Below are 20,826 nucleotides of genomic sequence, written 5' to 3' on the forward strand. Positions count from 1 at the left end.
CCTGATCCTGATGAGCAAACCCTTGTTACACCAGAACGGTGTAGCCAGTTTATGTAGGACAAGTGTGGTACCACGGTATCACCCTCAGTAAAGCAGGTGAATATTTATGGATGTGCTACATGTTACTTAAATGCACTAATATTAATATCATTAATCCATTAGCATTCCCAAAACCTACTTGACTTGAGGTAACACTAGTCCTTCTGCATCTGGAATGTCAGCGTCCGCACGGAGTGGTTGTCGGGTCCAGCGAAACGCCAGTGGGAGAAACACACAGCTGTTCAGAGGGGAAGCACCTCCTCACCTGGACGCCTTACTACCTGCGCCGTTCGGCCGCTGTTTCGCCTCTTACCCTGCAGGGTGAAGAGCTACGTGCTTCTGCATGGCCCACGCACACACACACACACACACACACACACACACACACACACACACACACACACACACACACACACACACACACACTGAGCTCGGGTGCGAGTGACCCTAAAAAGGTAAAAGGTAAAAACCGCTGATACCCGTAACCTGAGAAACACACTCTGAAGCATTTCGGCGACATCGCTCTTCTGTTTTCCAGTCACTTTATGAAACATATGGGAAGTGCGAAAGCGGTTTATTATGTCTGATCCACTTTCAAGACTCAATTATTCAGCGCCCCCCCCGGAGAAGACAAAGAAAAGGCTCCTGTGTTGTTTCAGCAGCCATAAAAATGTAGCGTGAGCCTGTGTGTATTTCCACGTTTTCCTACGCTCACGAAACCCCCCAGCTGTTCGGTTCTTCTTGCTTTTTTGTACGTTGCAATAACGTGTATAACTGCTTCTTTAATGTCTTTATAAAAGAGCTTCCTTACTCTCCGCTCATTCTTACAATATCACTGTCACTATTTATGCACTTCTTGCAGAAGATGAAATATGATGTGTAGTAAATGACGTAGATTACTTAAACCACAGGGACAGATGGTAGCGTAGTGGTCTGAGTTACTGCTGTTGAACACAAGGGTTGCAGGTTCAATTCTTTCCTCCAGCTGTAGTACCCTTGAGCAAGGTATTTACCCTGAACTGCCCCAGTAAATTACTCAGCTGTATAAATGGGTGAATAATTGCAAGTGGCTTAACACTGCAAGGTGCTTTGGAGAACAGTGTCAGATAATGTAAATAATCACTTTCCGGTGGTGTGTTTTTTTCCTTTGTGGTTAAAAGACTTAATACTCCCATCCCTGTCATAACGGTGTTAATTAGTTTCACAAAGTATAAATGTAAATGAAATCATCCCGTTGCGAGCGAATCAAATCACTATTATTTCTTGAGGGAAAAGAATTGCTTCTCAGACAAAACATAAAATGAATTAAAATAGCAAAAAAAAAATGTATTTTCATGCTGAACAGTGATAATACCCACGGCAACAAATATTTGAAACAAAAAACTATTTATACGTTTTCTACCTTTTTATATGTGTTCATTCATTCATTATTGATATCCGGTGTCTTTATGGAGGGTCATGGAGGTCTGGATCTTATTGTAGACGCGTAGGGTGCAAAACACAGGGGACACGTGGACACCAGCCCATTGCAGGACGTAATGTTATAGTTGTTTCATGAAACATTTTCATAATTTCATGCAGGAATGTTTGTGATATAAAGAAATAAGGTCCACCAGATCACTGTCTGTGTCCCTCTCTCTGCACAGCATGGAGACACTATTCACTATTCCACTAGCGGCAACAAGACGCGTTTCTAAGACGTTTGGCAGTAGATGATCTTCGTTTGATCGCAGGGTTTCATTTACACCAGTGATCATTGTTTAAAGGGGATTTCATAGCTTACATCAGACTTACGTAAAAAAACTGCCCAAATGACATTAGTTATGCACAGAAACCTTTTTGGGTCTGAGACAAACCTTTTGCATCTCTGTCCCAAACGACTCGTACAAGCAGAGTCAATGTAAAATGACCACGTAATGGGTAAAAATGCTGTCGTACAGAATGAAAAGGGTATACGGTATATTTTCATGAGCTGCGGTGGCACTTTTTTATTGGGCCCAGTTATGTAAGGGATGAGCGTATTTGTCAGCTGAATAGATTACGTCCAACCTCAGAGGTCTTCTAACCTCAAGAACTTGTCTGAAGGTCACTACTGCAGAAATGCTAAGCAGACATTAGACAACAGAGGAAAGCTGCTGGAACAAATTTTATTATTCTACACAATTACTGGAAAAGGACTGTGATAGTAAAGGGAGGAACTACAGCAGAGCAGAGCAGAGCAGAGCAGAGGTGGTCAGAAAGGTCCATCAGAGAGCTTCACTCTTCATCAAACCCTTTCTGTGATGGCAGTTGGAGAGAAGGAGGAAAAAGAAAAATAGCCTGTTAGTGGTTACTACAAGCTCGGTGTGAAAATATTAGTTCTTTCTCATGCTTCTGTACGGTTTAATTTCCATGCAGATGAAAGCAGGGAAGGCAGAGTTGCAAAAAACGAGGCCCAAATTCTGGTGTGAAAATATTGCTCATTACTTTAAATATTATTACTAATGTATTATGTGATTTGCGATACTGCAGTGCGTTAATCATGGCCGTTGTTTTCATTTCTATCCTCGGGTATAAAATAGATTTTGGCTGTTTCACTTCTCATGTGTCTCGAAGGATACCTTGTGCTCCTGACCAAGTCATAATTTGCATAATTAGACACTGAAAACAAGACTTAGAGGAGTAAAAACATAGTGTTTCCCATCTGGGAAAGACTGACCTTTGGGCCAACATCACGGCTCTTGGCACGCAGCTTGTTGACCTGAGACTCGGCGATGTCGGCCCTCTCCTCAGCCTCGTCCAGCTCGTGCTGCAGCTTGCGGAACTTGCCGAGATTGGTGTTGGCCTGTTCCTCCTGGGTCGCAGACACATAAACGTAAAGTCTGACCTCAGAAACAATGGTGTGAGAAGAATAGAACTCGGTTGAGCAAAATCAGAATATGTTCACGTATTATGAATACAGTAGGTCTAACAAGTGGGGAGTTTGAGCTGGTGGGCAGTCCAACCCAGGGCAGGAGGCAGGGGCAACAAGATGAACAGCTCCCAGGGACCCGCCTTTGCTGTAATTGAATGATGACGGCCAGCTGACACTCTTAAGGAACATTTCCAAGGATTATAAAGGCACCTGGCCTGAAGACTGGTACGGCGGCACAGGGCCTAGCACTGCTGTCTCACAGCTGCTGTCTCGCTGCTGGGTGATGCGAGAGGACATGGGTTCAATCCCTGCTCAGTCTGTGTGGAGTCTGTGTAGGTTTCCTCCCACACTCCAAACACATGCTCTTCAGGTTCACCCACTGTGTGTGTGTGTGTGTGTGTGTGTGTGTGTGTGTGTATGTGTGTGTGTGTGTGTGTGTTCCACTGATGAATGGATGAGTGACCCATTGTAAGTAGTGTATCTAGCAGTGTAAATTACCCTGGTAAATAAGGTGTGTGGGCTGGTAACACTACACAGAGTTCATTGGAAGTTGCTTTGGAGAAAAGTGTCTGCTAAATAAATGTAAAACCGCAGGAGCAACATTTGGGAATGAAGCAGCTGAGAGCCTTTCCTTGAGGAAAGCAGTTTTGTTTGGTTGTTGCCTTATACCCAGAAGGGCCTGTTTCGGTTTCTAATAAAACCCCTTGTTGTTGTCAAAGCCCTGCTGTCTCTGGCTTTAGTGCTGCCCTGTGGCCGCCTTTGGCCCAAAACCAAAGGGATGGGATGTGTCCCACCAACATTCATGCAAGTTTAATGTGTCCCCTCATATACTGGTAAACACTGCTTGTCTGTTTCTCTGTTCAGAACCCCAATACCTCATGATTTGTTATACCACTAATATTAAATTATTCACGTCTGGAAAGATGGCTCATAAAAGCATGTTACAAAAAATATACAGAGAAAAATGGCTTTTTATTAATAGTGCAGGAAAGCACAAACTTTCACAAAAAGGAAAAGAAAAAGAAAATACTTACAGCCTCCTCTGCAGCTCTCTTGTAGGATTTCACCTTCAGCTGCAGTTTGTCCACCAGGTCCTGCAAGCGGGCCATGTTCTTACGATCCTCCTCAGTCTGAAAGGGAGACATAAATCATGGAAATGCACTCAAGACAAACTGAGGTCCTGGTTAAAAGTGACCGAGGCTCAAGTCGCCTCAACGTGCAGAAGTACCTGATAGGTGAGCTCCTTGATGCGTCTCTCATATTTGCGTATTCCCTTAATGGCTTCACTGTTCCGCCGCTGTTCTGCCTCGACTTCAGTTTCCAGTTCTCTGACCTTCGGTATTTAATAGTTATGCATTATATAGTGTAATATAAATATTGATTCTAAAGTCTCAGAATGTCTCATAGAGACTAATACTCACTCTGGCTTCTAGCTTCTGCACCTGCTTCTTGCCCCCCTTCATGGCAATTTGCTCAGCTTCATCGAGACGGTGCTGCAGATCTTTGATGGTTTGCTCCATGTTTTTCTTCATGCGCTCCAGGTGAGCACTGGTGTCTTGCTCCTTCTTCAGCTCCTCCGCCATCATGGCAGCATCAGTGATGGCCTTCTTGGCTTTTTCCTCGGCGTTCCTGCATTCCTGCAAAGCCTCCTCTACCTCGGTCTGAAGCTGCGATGTATCCGCCTCCAGCTTCTTCTTCTGGTTGAGCAGGCTGGTGTTCTACACGGTTCCAGAGAAATTGGATTAAAAAAACGTAGAAATAAATGGCATCACGTCAAATGGAACAATGGAACCTCTGCCTTACCTGTGAGTGCAGTAGCTGCACCCTCTCGTTGACGTCCAGCAGCTCTTGTTCAGCCAGTTTACGGGCTCTCTCTGTCTGCTCCACCATGGACCTGAGCTCCTCCAGCTCTGCCTGCAGGAGATTGTTGCGTCTCTCTACAATCGCAGTGTTCTCCTTCAGATCATCATTGGCACGGAGAGAGTCATCCAACTGTAGCTGAGTATCCTGAGAAATAAATTTCAAAGTTAAAATTCCTGCATTTCCTTCTATCCTTTTTTCTTTTTCTTTACAAAGAAATATGAAAATCATTGTCAAGTTACCTTCAGATGTGCATGGAGAGCCTTCAGTTGTTTTTGTGCCTCAGACGCCTGCCTGTTGGCCTGGCTGAGCTGGATCTCCATCTCATTGAGGTCTCCCTCCATCTTCTTCTTCAGCCGCAGAGCTTCATTCCTGCTGCGAGTCTCTGCCTCCAAAGAGCTCTGTAGAGTATCTACGACCCTCTGGTGGTTCCTCTTTGCCTGCTCCATCTCCTCATCCTTCTCAGCCAGCTTGCGCTCAATATCGGCTTTTACCTGATTGAACTCCAGCTGGGCTCTCAGGATCTTACCCTCTTCGTGCTCTAGGGAGGCCTTTAGGAAAAATCAGAATAAACACAATGGAATGAGAATTATCTGAATTTAGAGCTTTATCTATTAAAATGACTATATGCTGAAATTTAGCCCCTTTCTGTTCTATTTACCTCTGCTTCCTCCAGAGCAGCTTGAATCTCACTCTTTTCCTGTTCTAGCTGCTTCCGGATTTTTTCCAGTTCATGGATGCTCTTTCCACTCCCACCAAGTTGCTCAGTGAGATCAGTTATTTCCTCTGAAAATTGTATTAAATGTTTTGAATCCAACAGATTTTCATAGTCTAGATATATATTGCACCTTTTCTATGTCAAATGTAATATCAGTTACCTTGCAAAATTTTATTCTCTCTCTTCATCGTCTCCAGATGATCCAGACATTCCTCATAGGAGTTCTTCAGCTTGAAGAGTTCAGTGCTGAGAGACCTGGCCTCCTTCTGGGAGCTCTCCAGCTCACTCTGTGACTCTTCATACTTCTGCTTCCACTCAGCCAGGACCTAGTGATATAAAGCAAATAAAAACCAAAGCAATGAGCTCCAATATTTGATCATATTTGAGAAACAACTCAAACATCTCCTTTAGTTGTCATTACCTTGTCAAAGTTTCTTTGCTTCTTGTCCAGAGCGGCAGCAGCTGCATTAGATCTCTCAACATCGACCATGAGGTCTTCAATCTCATTCTGCAGTCTGTGTTTTGTCTTCTCCAGGGATGAACACTTAGCGTTTACAGCTTCCACAGCCTCTTCTGCATCCTGCAGTCGCTGAGCCAGTTTCTTCCTACAGGATAGACAGGGGGATGATTTATCGTGGGCAATGTTTTTGCTTTTTTTTTTCTTTTTTTTTTTTGTGCAGTGAGTGAAGACCCTTCACGATATTTGATAACCTGTCAAAATTCTGTGCCACCAGGCATTTTTCCTTCCATGATTAGAGCTCAGAGGTTAAGTTGAAGTACACATTTTCTGAAATCCACTTTTTTTCTTACTTTGCATCCTCCAGCTCCTCAGTCCTCTGGATGGCATCAGTCTCATACTTGGTTCTCCACTGAGCCACCTCAGAGTTGGCCTTGGAGAGACTACGCTGGAGCTCACCCTTGGCCTCCAGCTCCTCCTCATACTGCTCCCTCAGCAGATCACAGTCATGGCGAGCAGACTGCACTGCATGGGCCAGGGAATTCTTGGCCTGACAGTTGTAAGGAAATAATATAAGACTATGTCTATAGGAAATATAGTAGCTCAGTATGGGACAGCAGGCACTGTAGTGGTTAGAGGTGCTGCTTTTGACTCAGAGGTTGCAGGTTGAGGCTGAGGTTGCAGATTTGAACCCCCTCTCCTGCTGTGCTACCTTTGAGCAAGGAACTTGCCCGAAATTACTCCAGCGAAAAAAAACTACTCAGCTGTTTAAATGGATAAATAATTGTAAGTAACTTAAAAGTGAAAGTTGCTTAGGAGAAAAGAATCAGCTAAATGAATGAATGTGACTGAAATGGGGCCGACCGTCAATTACCTTCACTTCCTCTTCTAGTTGTCTTTTGAGATCCTCAACCTGTTGCGTATAAGACTGTTTTCCTCTCGTCAGCTGAGATATTAGAGATTCTTTTTCTTCTAGTTGTCGGATGAGCTCCCCTACGACATTTAACATAAATTAAGATTGGATGTATAACCCCCTTGAAGAATTTTTCATATATCTGCTGTATGACTATTGTGATTAAATTTACCATTTTCTGTTTGAAGTTTTGCTCTCTGAGTTGTAAAGTCATTGATAGAGCGTTGATTCTCCTCACACTTGGCCCTGAATTCGCTGGCTTGATCTTCCAGAGTTCTGCTCATCTTCTCCAGATTTGTCTATAAATGGATTAAATCAATTAGGCATCTGCAGTGGTACTGTGAGACATTTACCAGGTGCTGTATGCGATCATAAAAACTTGTTCAATTCTGAATCATATAAACAGTTTTTAAATAGCTACCTTGGACTTGACAATTTGCTCCATGTTGGAGACAACGTCATCTAGCTCCATTTTCAGCTCGCTCTTCTCCTTCTCCAGCTTCTGCTTCACTCTCTGCAGGTTGTCGATCTGCTCCCCCAGATCAGCCACACTGTCAGCATGTTTCTTCCTCAGTGTGGCAGCTGTAGCTTCATGCTGCAGTGTCGCCTCTTCGAGGTCTCTACGCAGCTTCAGGAACTCTGCCTCCCTCTTCTTGTTCATCTCAATCTGGGCAGCTGTGGCCCCACCAGCCTCCTCCAGCCTCTCGCTGATCTCCTCCAGCTCTCTGGACAAGTCTGCCCTCTGCTTCTCCACCTTGGCACGAGCAGCTCTTTCAGCCTCCAGCTCCTCCTCCAGCTCTTCCACACGAGCCTGAAACAAAAAGGTGCATTTCATTGTCATTCTTTTAAAAGTACATTAACATTTCAGGGTATGTCTACTTTATAACTGGACCCGACCTGCAGCTCTTTCAGTTTCTTCTGGAGCTGTCCAATCATAGCCTGTTCATCCTCAATTTTACTGTTGAGCTGGTTGATCTCAAAGTCTTTCCTGTTGAAGAAAATGTTTTTCTTTCCTTAAACTATTTCAGCAGGAATTACAATCACATGTTGATGTTACATTTCAATATGAATCTTACTTTTTCAGCCTTTCTTCCAGCTGTTGCTTGTCGTTCTCTAGGTCCATTACGCTTTCTTGGGTCAATTTCAAATCTCCTTCCAGCTTTCTTTTTGCCCTCTCAAGATCCATCCGTACCTTTTTTTCTTGCTCAAGAGACCCTTCAAGCTAAAGGAAAAAATAATAACAAAAATTTCAGTGGAAAAATGGGATTTGTTGAAGTTCAGTGCCTTGAAATATGTTTTATTACTCTAATGCTGTTCTTACATCATCAACTTGTTGCTCCAGTTTGGCTTTGGCCTTGGTCAGTGTGTTCACTTTGTCCTCCTCACTCTGCAGGTCATCCAGGGTTTGCTGGTGAGCTTCCTGCAGAGCCTTCTTCTCCTTGGTCAGTTTGGCAATGATATCATCCAAAGCTGCCATTTCTTCAGTCAGGTTCTTTACCTGTTTTGTACATCAGGGGTTCACAGAGCAGCACTGCATCACCGGGTTTAGTTTTTATACTGCTGTTAAAGGAATGAATAGTAAAGACACGTGAAAAGGCAAAGGTGATGACCAACCTTGTTCTCAGTGGCATGTTTCTCCTTCTCCACTTTAGCTAGAGTGAGCTCCAGGTCATCAATGTCCTTCTTCAGCTCAGAACACTCATCCTCCAGCTTCCTCTTCTTAGCAGTCAGCTCTGCATTCATCTCCTCCTCATCCTCCAGCCTTTCTGTGAGTTCTTTGACTTTGGCCTCCATCTGGATCTTGTTTTTTATCAGTTGATCACATCTCTCTTCAGCGTCACAAAGATTGTCTTGCTCCTAAGGTGACACATAATACATGACACACATTAATACAGTCCTTCATATATTGCTACGATCATTCTTGCTCATTATTAAATACTGAATTTGTATATTTCACCCAGTGACTACAGATTCTAGACTCACAGCCTGGACTTGTAACTGAAGGTCATTCTTCTCTTGGAGAAGAGAGACCATCTTCTCTTCCAGCTCTTTTCTGCGGGCCTCAGATTTAGCATAAGCCTCTTTAAGTTTCAGGAACTCCTCCTTCAGGTTGGCCATCTCCTTTTCAGCCTCAGCAGACCTCAGCAAAGGTTTAATCTTGAAGTAGAGCTTCATCCAGGGCCAGTTTTTCACACTCATGAAGGCTCGCACATTCCACTGGATGACAAGTAGTGCATCTCTGGAGGAAATGCATGCATTTTGCTTGTTAGATCCTGGATCAGTGAAAATTTAGTTGATCCTGATCATATTTCTGTTGATGTTAAATCATGCTGAGACACAGTAGTCTGCAGATGTCAGCTGGACAAAAACATACTTCTTGCATGGCTACTGCGATGTTTGTGATATAACATCCTCACTGTCCAAACAGCTCCAGTGTCATGCCATGCTCTTGCATTTTAATTTATTGGAAAATGTAGCTGAATTTAAGAAGCAATACATTTCCTTTAAACTCTTCCAAATTCAGGAGCTCTTTTAATTCATTTAAGCATTAAAAGAATAACTTACTAGGTTTTACATGACTGTGTATGTTTTGTGATGACTTTCATCTACTTCCTCTTTGCGTTGCTTTTATTACATTTGACTGTCAAGTGTATTTGTAAGGAAGTTCTGGAAATTTGTATTTTTACCTGCGATCCACCATCTTCTGGTATTCAATTCTGGAGAGGAGCCCCCGCGATCGGGCCTGGATGGCTGTAATGATTTTGGCAAGACGTTCATCTCTCATCTCCTCTAAATGACCCAGAAGACCAGCCTTGAAGAACACCTGAACAGAGAGGAAACACTCCAAAGTGTTTCTACTCTGCGCTTATAGACAGAGTAAGAACAAATGAAATAGGTGAAAGATACTGTGTTTTACCTTGGTATGTCCAAACCTGTACTGATTGTGGTCAATGTCCAGGGAACCCAGCAGTTTCTCAGCTCCCTTTCTGCTGTCGATGAACTGACCCTCTGGGATAGCAGAAGGGTTGAGGATGCGATATCTATGAGAAAAAACAGGTTCACACGTTAGTACACATGTAACACATGTAAGAAGTCATTTTCAGGTGCTTAAAATGTGATGAGACATGAGAGTCCTACCTCTGTTTGAAGTCTCCATAGAGGATCCTGTTGGGGAAGCCCTTTCTGCAGATCCTGATGCCTTCCAGCACACCATTACAGCGCAGCTGGTGCATGACCAGAGGGTTGTCCATGGCCCCAGGAGTCTTGGTCTCATTGGGGATGATGCAGCGCACAAAGTGGGGGTGGGTTGACCTCAGGTTCGTCATCAGCTTATTGAGGTTTTCCTGAGTGGATAATTTTAGTAAAATGTAAGAGCTTTAGCTCATCTTCATTTTCCACTCCAAGTGACTGAGTTACCTACGTAGACAACCTACATACCCTGTGAAGAGCAGACACAGTTAGGAAAGAAGATCCTTTTTTCTTCTTTTCTTTCTTTCCTTCTTTTGCATCTTGCATAGCTAAGCAAAAAGGTAAATGACAGTGGAACAATCAAGAACCCAAATGAAACCTGAATGAAAGTATCTGAAAGTGTGCTTGGAGGGCAGCTAACTGCTTACCTTGATCTGCACTAGAGTAGTTAGCAAAAAGTGTGGCTAGCAACTTGAGAGATGATTTCTGGTACAGTGCAACCACAGTCTCATTCAGAGGGTCCTTGTTCTTCACCAACCAGTTGCTAATATTGTAGTCCACGGTACCAGCATAATGGATCAGGGCAAAGTGGGCCTCTGGTTTCCCTTTAACAATTCTGGGCTTCTGGAAGTTGCTAGATTTTCCCAGATGGTTGTCATACAGCTTTGCTTTGAAAGTGGTATCGTTGGCCTTGGGGAACATGCACTCCTCTTCAAGGATGGACATGATTCCCATGGGCTGTAGATAATAAAACATGGATAGGAGATTGTTAGCTAGCAATGATCATAAGAACGTCATGATAGTTCACAATTTCAAAGTGGTAGAAAAATTGCAGTTACAGCTTTTCTATGGAACTATTACATCCATCCATCCATCCATCTTCCTCCGCTTTATCCGGGGCCGGGTCGCGGGGGCAGCAGTCCGAGCAGAGTACTCCAGACCTCCCTCTCCCCGCACACCTCCTCCAGTTCCTCTGGGGGAACCCCAAGGCGTTCCCAGGCCAGCCGGGAGACATAGTCTCTCCAACGTGTCCTGGGTCTGCCCCGAGGCCTCCTCCCAGTGGGACAAGCCCGGAACACCTCCCCAGGGAGGCGTCCAGGAGGCATCCGGAACAGATGCCCGAGCCACCTCAACTGGCTCCTCTCGATGCGGAGGAGCAGCGGCTCTACTCCGAGCTCCTCCCGGGTGACTGAGCTCCTCACCCTATCCCTAAGGGTGCGCCCAGCCACTCTGCGGAGGAAACTCATTTCTGCCGCTTGTATCCGCGATCTCATTCTTTCGGTCATGATCCAGAGTTCATGACCATAGGTGAGGGTAGGAACGTAGATCGACCGGTAAATTGAGAGCTTCGCCTTACGACTCAGCTCCCTCTTCACCACAACAGACCGGTACAATGACCGCATTACTGCGGACGCCGCACCGATCCGCCTGTCAACCTGCCGCTCCATTTTTCCCTCACTCGTGAACAAGACCCCGAGATACTTAAACTCCTCCACTTGAGGGAGCAACTCCCCCCTAACCCGGAGGGAGCAATCCACCTTTTTCCGACTGAGAACCATGGCCTCGGATTTGGAGGTGCTGATTCTCATCCCCGCCGCTTCGCACTCGGCTGCAAACCTCCCCAGTGCACGCTGAAAGTCTTGATTCGATGAAGCCAACAGGACCACATCGTCCGCAAAAAGCAGAGACGAGATCTCGCGGCCACCAAAGCAGACACCCTCCGTTCCCTGACTGTGCCTAGAAATTCTGTCCATAAAGATAATGAACAGAATCGGTGACAAAGGGCAGCCCTGGCGGAGTCCAACATGCACCGGGAACAGGTCTGACTTACTGCCGGCAATGCGAACCAAGCTCCTGCTCCGGTCATACAGGGAACGAACAGCCCGTAGCAACGAGCCCCGAACCCCATAATCCCGAAGTACCCCCCACAGGATGCCACGAGGGACACGGTCGAATGCCTTCTCCAGGTCCACAAAACACATATGGACTGGTTGGGCAAACTCCCACGAACCCTCCAACACCCTAGTGAGGGTATAGAGCTGGTCCAGTGTTCCACGGCCAGGGCGAAAACCGCATTGCTCCTCCTGGATCCGAGGTTCGACTATCGGTCGGATTCTCCTTTCCAGTACCCTGGCATAGACTTTCCCAGGGAGGCTAAGGAGTGTGATCCCCCTGTAGTTGGAACACAATCTCCGGTCCCCCTTCTTAAAAAGAGAGACCACCACCCCGGTCTGCCAGTCCAGGGGCACCGTTCCCGAACTCCACGCGATGCTGCAGAGGCGTGTCAGCCAAGACAGCCCCACAACATCCAGAGACTTGAGAAACTCGGGGCGGATCTCATCCACCCCCGGAGCCTTGCCACCGAGGAGTTTTTTGACTACCTCAGCAACTTCAGCCAGGGTAATGGACGAGTCCCCCTCCGAGTCCCCAGCCTCAGCTTCCTCTACGGAAGGCGTGTCGGAGGGATTGAGGAGATCCTCAAAGTACTCCTTCCACCGCCCGAGAACATCCTCAGCTGAAGTCAGCAGCGCACCACTTCCACTGTAAACAGTGTTCGTGGAACACCGCTTCCCCCCTCTGAGTCGCCGGACGGTTTGCCAGAATCTCTTTGAGGCCGACCGAAAGTCTTCCTCCATGGCCTCACCGAACTCCTCCCAAGCCCGAGTTTTTGCCGCGGCGACTGCCAGAGCCGCGCTCCGTTTGGCCCGTCGGTACCTGTCAGCTGCTTCAGGAGTCCCATGAGCCAGCCAGGCCCGATAGAACTCCTTCTTCAGCTTGACGGCATCCCTTACTTCCGGTGTCCACCACCGTGTTCGGGGATTGCCGCCGCGACAGGCACCGGAGACCTTATGGCCGCAGCTCCGCACCGCCGCACCGACAATGGAGGAGCGGAACATAGTCCATTCGAACTCAATGTCCCCCACCTCCCTCGGGACCTGGTTGAAGCTCTGTCGGAGGTGGGAGTTGAAGACCTCTCTGACAGGGGCCTCCGCCAAACGTTCCCAACAGACCCTCACTATGCGTTTGGGCCTGCCAGGTCTATCCAGCTTTTTCCCCCGCCATCGAATCCAACTCACCACCAGGTGGTGATCAGTTGACAGCTCAGCCCCTCTCTTCACCCGAGTGTCCAAGACATATGGCCGAAGGTCAGAAGAAACGACTACAAAGTCGATCATCGACCTCCGACCTAGGGTGTCCTGGTGCCAAGTGCACTGGTGGACACCCTTATGCATGAACATGGTGTTCGTTATGGATAAACCGCGACTAGCACAGAAATCCAATAACAACTCACCACTCGGGTTCAGATCAGGGAGGCCGTTCCTCCCAATCACGCCCCTCCAGGTATCACTGTCGCTGCCCACGTGGGCGTTAAAGTCCCCCAGTAGAACGACAGAGTCCCCAGTGGGAGCGCTTTCCAGCACGCCCCCCAAGGACTCTAAAAAGGCCGGGTACTCTACACTGCCGCTAGGCGCATAAGCACAAACGACAGTGAGAGACCGTTCCCTGACCCGAAGGCGTAGGGAGATGACCCTCTCATTCACCGGGGTAGACTCCAACACATGGCGGCTGAACTGGGGGGCTATTAATAAGCCCACACCAGCCCGCCGCCTCTCACCTTGGGCAACGCCAGAATAGTGGAGAGTCCACCCTCGATCGAGTAGAGTGGTTCCAGAACCCAAGCTGTGAGTGGAAGTGAGCCCGACTATATCTAGACGGTATCTCTCAACTTCCCGCACCAGCTCAGGCTCCTTCCCCGCCAGTGAGGTGACATTCCAAGTCCCAAAAACCAGAGTTGGCGCCCGAGGTTTGGGTCGGCCGGGCACTCGGCCCCGACCACCGCCCAACTCACAATGCACCGGCCCCTTACGGTTTCTCCGGCAGGTGGTGAGCCCACCGAAGAGCGGCTCCACGTTATGGCTTCGGGCTGAGCCCGGCCAGGCCCCGTGGGCATAGACCTGGCCACCAGGCGCTCGCATGCGAGCCCCCCCCCCAGGCCTGGCTCCAGGGTGGGGCCCCGGTGACCCCATACCGGGCGGGGTAAACGGACGCCTTGCTTTTTCCTTCATAAGGGGTTTTTGAACCGCGCTTTGTCTCGTCTGTCATCCAGGACCTGTCTGCCATGGGAGACCCTACCAGGGGCATGTAGCCCCAGACAACATAGCTCCTGGACTCATTCAGGCACTCAAACCCCTCCACCACGATAAGGTGGCGGTTCACGGAGGAGTGGAACTATTACAATTTTTTAAATTTACACTAAGAAATTACCCATGTCAGAGAAATGTGTACACCTTGTTTATGAAGGGGAATTGAAATAATCACAAGTATATCGACATAAATACCGAGGAGCTATTAAAGTTTGGCAGATTCAACATTATGTCAAACTGCCTTATATATTGGGTTAGTATTGAAAAAAGTACCTTCTCAATGAGATCTATACAAGCTTGCAGGTCCATGCCGAAGTCGATGAACTCCCACTCAATGCCTTCTTTCTTGTACTCTTCCTGCTCCAGTACAAACATGTGGTGGTTGAAGAACTGCTGCAGCTTCTCATTAGTGAAGTTGATGCAGAGCTGTTCGAAGGTGTTGAACTGGAACAGAGAGACAAGATTATGCATTAGCAAGAAAACAAGAGTAGAGGAAAACAAAATATGAAATATATAGATACACACATCAAAAATCTCGAAGCCAGCAATGTCCAGCACACCAATAAAGTACTGGCGAGGCTGCTTGGTCTCCAAAGTTTGGTTTATTCTCCCCACCATCCAAAAGAACATCCTCTCATAAACTGACTTTGCAAGGGCACCAACGGCATAATTCACCTGCAAAAGACCAGAGAAAAGGTCAAGCACTCAGAACTTTCTAGACCCAGACAAAGTATTGCCTTTTGTGACATCACAAATAAATACATCCAAAACTCATTTTTGGTTAAGTTCTGGATTATTATTTTTTCAGTCAGAAGATCGTACTTGTTGGACATTTTGTCCCCTAGTGACCCATTCGTTTCCTACTTTGACCCTTGGATGGCATAAACCCTTGACAAGGTCTGCAGAGTTCAGACCCATCAAATAGGCAGCTTTGTCAGCATCTGGCACAGGAAAAATACACAAGAAAATGCCAGTTATACAGCTGAAAAACACTACGTCATATACTGCATGTCTAACAGGGTATCTCCACATATTTTATTGATTGTCATTGGGAATACAGACACCCCCCAGGTCCCCCTAAAATGTTGACAAATGTACTTGATTTATTAACCCTTAAACTCACCCTCAGTGCCATCAGCTTCTGCTTGCTCCTCACGCTGCTTCTGCTTGAACTTCATGTTGCCGTAGTGCATGATGGCACCAGTCAGCTTGTACACAGAGTTCTTCTCTTCTTGAATGAAGCCCAGAACATCAAAAGCGTTCTGTAGAAATCAGCGAGGTACTTGTGACGAAGGTGACAAAATTACAGCAAAATACGCTTTTCTTGTAGGCTTTATTGTTTGGGGTTTCTTTCAAATTATTCACCTCTTCTGGATTCACTTCGCCCATGATCTCATAAATTCATGTAATCTGTTAATGTTCATGCACCATAACTTTGTGATCAAACCTGTTCAACAACGGATAAACCTTCATGCAGCTACTCCTGTAATGTAACATAAATGTTTATACAGATATATATTTTTTCTTTTTTTTACTACTAGAAAGGTGACCAGGAATCGTCGATATTCTGATAAAGTTGTATGCAGCTACTGGTGTGATGAACGTTTGTTCATATGGTGGAAAGAAAGAAACAAACTGCACTTAAGAATCACACGTCTCCATCTAAGTGTCTCTTCCTGCTGATGTAATGAACACATTGTATTTTCTATGAGATGTACATCGCTTTTGAGTAAAGTGTCTGATAAATGAATACATGTACATGTAAATTAATTTTGGTAAAAATATTTTTTACTACAAGACAAACAACTGGAGAAGTGAAGAGAGGAATGTTGGGCTGTTCACTGAAATTATGCATTTGTGTCATTATGGATTAAAAGTACTGAATAAGACCATAACAGCCTTGTGGCATCAGGTCACACCGGAGAAGTTTCCTTATTCTGTCTTTGTCACACACATTTCATTATCCATGAGCTTCTCACTGCCACAATGTTCTTTTGAGCTTCTTGGCCATATACCACGTTTCAGTTTTATCTGACTTTCCCAAGATAAACTGATTTATTTGATTTGATCTTAAGGGGGGTGCGGTGGCGCAGTGGGTTGGACTGGGTCCTGCTCTCTGCTAGGTCTGGGGTTCAAGTCCCGCTTGGAGTGCCTTGCGACGGACTTGTGTCCCGTCCTGGGTGTGTCCCCTCCCCCTCCAGCCTTGTGCCCTGTGTTACCGGGCAGTTCTGACAGTGTGTGTGTGTGTGTGTGTATGTGTGTGTGTGTGTGTGTGTGTGTGTGTGTGTGTGTGTGTGTGTGTGAGAGAGAGAGAGATTTGGTCTTAAAGTTTGGTCTGAGACTCACATCTGTGGCCATCAGTTCCTCAGTATCATCAATTGATGCAACTGTGGTTTCTCCTTGGGAGATGAAGGCGTAGTCATACGGGTTGTTGGTCACCAGCAACATCTCTGTTTCACAAGAAGGGAATTTGACAAAGGCCAAGGCTTTAAAAAGATATGCACTGCTTTTAATTTTTCAGCTGTGTGTGTCTGGTATGGCTTTACTCACCCAGTATTTCAGGCTTCCTGTTGGACAGGATTTGATAGAAGATGTGATAATCTCTCTCAGCCCTCAGCTGAAAGATGACACGTGACTTCTCCAGGAGATCTTCTCAAACAAGTGAGTAATTCAAGGTGAGATTTTTGCTCCTTTTACAATTTTCACTTTATGTATTAGGATAATAATGGCATCAAAAAATTTGAAGCACCATGTTTTTCCATGAAACACTACAGGATTACAAAAGCAAGCGTGTGACTTTTCCTAGCGGGTGAATTTTCGGATAGCAGGACTTACAAGTCTCGATGTCAGCAGAGGCCAGTTTTCCACGAGTATCAAAATGGATGCGAATGAATTTGCCCTGATTTCATAAGAGTGAGAATGATCTCATTAGGTCATGTTTCCATCCCGAAAAAAGTAGGATCTCGGTGTAATACTCACAAATCTTGACGAGTTGTCGTTTCGGATGGTCTTGGCGTTACCAAAAGCCTCCAGGGCTGGGTTGGCCTGAATGATTTGATCCTCCAGGGTCCCCTAAAAATAACACACGAAGCAATGCAGTCAATTGGTTTTACAGATCTCCTACAAATGCTCAGGAATTCTTTTTGCATTTTTCTGTACCATTCAGGGTCAGGGTGTTTTACTAACTTTCAGTGAGAGCTTTTCTTTGTCAGTGTCACAACATCCAGAGCCCATCCCAGCATCACTGGGCACAAGGCTGGGGGGGAGGGACACACCCTGCACAGGATGCCATATGGACTGGAACCTACGCCTGAACAGCTCAGGCAGGGTGAGGCACCAGCGCTATCCACTGTGCCTCTCTGCAAGTGTTTCTTTGATTGACAGTTAAGTACTGACCTTGTTTTGAGCGACGAGGTCCTTCTTCCCTCCTCCCGCCGCGATGCTGGCAAAGTACTGAATGACCCTCTTGGTGTTCACAGTCTTCCCAGCACCGGATTCTCCGCTGGGGACATTAAAGACAGGGAAATCCAGTAATAAATGAGGAACCTTCTGCTTTTTATCGATCTATCTTTATATGAGATGTAACAGCAAATTTAAATATATTTTTAAAAAACTGGATGAAATGGTCGCGTTCTTTTAGGTTTCTTTTCGGTTTCTTTCAGGTGCTTTTGTGTCATTGTGTGTGAGCCTGTTCTCCACAGTTTATTGCCAGTAATTCCATAAACATGACACAGCTTTTAACTTTCCATCAGACGAACTACACAAAGTGTAAATGTAGGTTATCGTGAGAGAAAAAAGTAAGCACTGGAAATTTTGTTAAACTCACGTGATCAGGATGGACTGGTTCTCGCGGTCTGTAGTAAAACATGTTCAAATTAACACGACAAGGATATCGGATCTATTTAGATACACCGATAGACAAAATTTTTTTTAGGAGATCATGCTGGTAAGGAGCATGGTATCACCCTCATGGGTATTACTCTCCATACTGTCAATTAGCCAGAGAAGAATAGTAATTTACCCGTGAGCATGTACTGGTAGGCGTTGTCCGAGATGGAGAAGATGTGAGGAGGAGCTTCACTCCTCTTCTTTCCTCTGTAAGCGAGGACCACTGCCTGATCGTACACCGGTAACCACTTGTAGGGGTTCACGGTGACGCAGAACAACCCAGAGTAGGTCTGCAAACACACACACGTACACGGAGACACACGGAAGCACTGAAATCCTTGTACTAAAACACGTGACTCCAAACCACCGTCTTCTCTTGAGAACAAATTCGAGAGCTGCTCACGTAGATCATCCAGACTGCGTAACGCTCTTTGAGGTTGTACAGCACAGCCGGCTCGTGCAGGAACGTCAACATGGCCATGTCCTCGATCTTGTCGAACTTCGGAGGGTTTTGCTGCAGGATCTCAGATTCTTTGACTGTTACCGCCTGCAGGAATCGGAAACAGTCATGTCAGCGAGCAGAGTGACGTTAGGTGTGGTGATCATTTCTCAGCCCGTCATCATCAATTATTTATCATTCCACGGAATAAGAAAGTACACTTTGATTTGAGTTCAAAGGCAGAGATGCTACAGCACAGACCTTCCCTTTGTATGTCTCCACAGTGACTTTGTCGCCGTCTCGACCTATGACGGAGGCCTTGACAAACTCCTCGTCGGGGTCGGGCACAAAGCACTCCTTCTTCATGTCGAAGGGCCGAGTCTGGGCCTCCAGCCGCTCCCTGTCTGACTTGCGCAGGTATGGAGCTGCCGCCCCAAACACCGCCATTTCAGCATCTCCCATGGCGACTCTGAGAGCGAGGGCAGGAAATGCACTCAATTCACGTGGTGCTCAAGCTCGAGCAGGACCGCAAAGCGTAGAGGAGACAAATCGACAGGTGCGATGATACCGATTTTATTAGGAGCGTTCCGGGGGAATACTGCAGTAGGCACCCTGGTACTTACCTGTAGGTTCAGCAATGACAAGCGAAAGAGAAGAAGAGACTTAGCGACACAATACTGATGCACCTGCAGGAAAAAAGAGAGCAAGACGAGATACCGGGTTAAAGAAAAGCTCGTTTTCACCCGTAAAAACGTCACGAAGGCAATGGGGGCACCAGGGTCTCGCCGCAGCACACGAAGTTCGGTGCTGAATGCACACACGCCTATACGTAGACGCATCGTGCAGAGCCCAAACGTCAGGGCTACTAGGACTGTCCATACCGGTGTCGGGTCAAGTGAGGCGGTGGCCGTATCGTATGGTCCTGCGCTGAACCTGGGCACTGGGCACAGATCAGATTTATACCCGCTCATGCCCTGCCCTATAAGGCCAAGGACAAAGCTGCCCTTAGCCCTCCCCTTCGCACGCTCCCTTTTCCTGACCTGCTGACTCTCTCATCAAGGGCAGGCCGCTGTCCTCCAGCGGGATGCGTAACTGCGCCACAGCCTCGCCCAGCACCCCCTTCAACACCCGCACCGCCCAAATCCCCAGCCCCCAGCCCACCCTTTTCTTCGGGGTCCATTGTGACCATGCGGGACAATAGCCAGGAATCCCACATTTCTATCCTGTGAGTCACGAGCTCTTATCCACACGAACACATATTGCACCCCCCCCCCCCCCCCCCCCCCCCCTTTATCTCTCCTCTCCCTCTATCTTATCTCTCACCGCATGGCTGTGGCTGGGTGGGGGGGACATCACAAGTGAGTGCTTTTCTCACTCCTTCTTTATCCTCTTCCTTCTCCATCCCTCTCTTTTGCCAACTACCGTGTGTCTCATATCAGCTCCGCTCCACGAGGCTCTTTCTGCCTTTCTGGGAAGACAAGAGGTCACATTCAGTGAACGCCCCGCTGCCACTGTCTGGGCAATAAACACATAGTGCTGTTGTTTTTATCATGTTGTTATTAAAGTTTATTTATAACTGCTGTCACTCCAATACTTCACACAATCCTTCATATCTCCGTGAAGCTAAATACAAACTCTGGCACGAATATATTACCCGGCTCCAAATAAAAGCATTTGCATAGTACTTGGTGTCATTCGCCGATCCATCAGTGAACACTTTGCTCGATGTTAGAACTTTGCACAGAGCCATCGACAATCTTAAGCCATTAGGATGATTCAGCCAAAGTCTTTAAAATGCCTCTACTGGCAGCTGGGGTCGAGACCCTCTTGGCGCACACGGCGTAAACCGGCGGCTTCAGTTTGTGTAGCCTTGGACCCTCTTGGTGTTCGGCAAAGTGTCCCTCAGATGACACACCTGCGTCGGGGGCCCCGGCGGACGGTGCGTCAGGCCTCCCCACCTGGGCTCGTGGTCACCAGGGTGTCGGCTCAAGCCCCAGCTGCCACCGCCGACGCCGCGAACCCATTCTGCTCCAGCCGGAACAAATGCCGTGACCTTCCCATCTACATCCAGGTTCCTTTGCGGGAACGTTTTGAAGAGGCGGTGCTGTAGTTTGAGGCCTGTTTGAGCATTTCGGCTTGAGGTGCTCCAACTACGGGGCCTTTTTCACGTATTTCTGCCTTTAATGAATCCCCAGTTCCGACAAGTAGACCCTTATTTATAAGGGTTTTTATTGCCGTCTGTTCCGACTGTCGAACGTTGGCAGCCGGACGCAGAGGTCACTGAA

The 20,826-nt window shown here is 46.8% G+C and overlaps 1 protein-coding gene across 1 annotated transcript; it reads right to left on the reverse strand.

Moving 5' to 3' along the window:
• Positions 1-2,179: 2,179 nt before the first annotated feature.
• LOC108930075 (myosin-7-like) lies at positions 2,180-19,003 on the reverse strand. The gene is made up of 37 exons (XM_018745114.2): positions 18,803-19,003; positions 18,506-18,649; positions 18,236-18,392; positions 18,041-18,068; positions 17,611-17,716; positions 17,194-17,286; positions 17,050-17,113; positions 16,765-16,863; positions 16,561-16,664; positions 15,338-15,476; positions 15,037-15,155; positions 14,740-14,889; positions 14,488-14,658; positions 10,498-10,807; positions 10,319-10,398; positions 10,019-10,224; positions 9,798-9,921; positions 9,568-9,704; positions 8,864-9,119; positions 8,495-8,737; positions 8,202-8,378; positions 7,957-8,102; positions 7,778-7,868; positions 7,302-7,691; positions 7,053-7,179; positions 6,842-6,960; positions 6,321-6,517; positions 5,932-6,115; positions 5,671-5,836; positions 5,454-5,578; positions 5,035-5,343; positions 4,736-4,939; positions 4,354-4,650; positions 4,161-4,265; positions 3,967-4,062; positions 2,738-2,872; positions 2,180-2,316 (listed from the first exon to the last, which is right to left on the reverse strand). The coding sequence occupies exons 1-37, from the start codon at positions 19,001-19,003 to the stop codon at positions 2,296-2,298; spliced, it is 5,820 nt and encodes a 1,939-aa protein (XP_018600630.2). The 3' UTR covers positions 2,180-2,295.
• Positions 19,004-20,826: the final 1,823 nt, after the last annotated feature.

The sequence above is a fragment of the Scleropages formosus genome, chromosome 7 (genome assembly GCF_900964775.1).
Source record: "Scleropages formosus chromosome 7, fSclFor1.1, whole genome shotgun sequence".
Taxonomy (NCBI): domain Eukaryota; kingdom Metazoa; phylum Chordata; class Actinopteri; order Osteoglossiformes; family Osteoglossidae; genus Scleropages; species Scleropages formosus.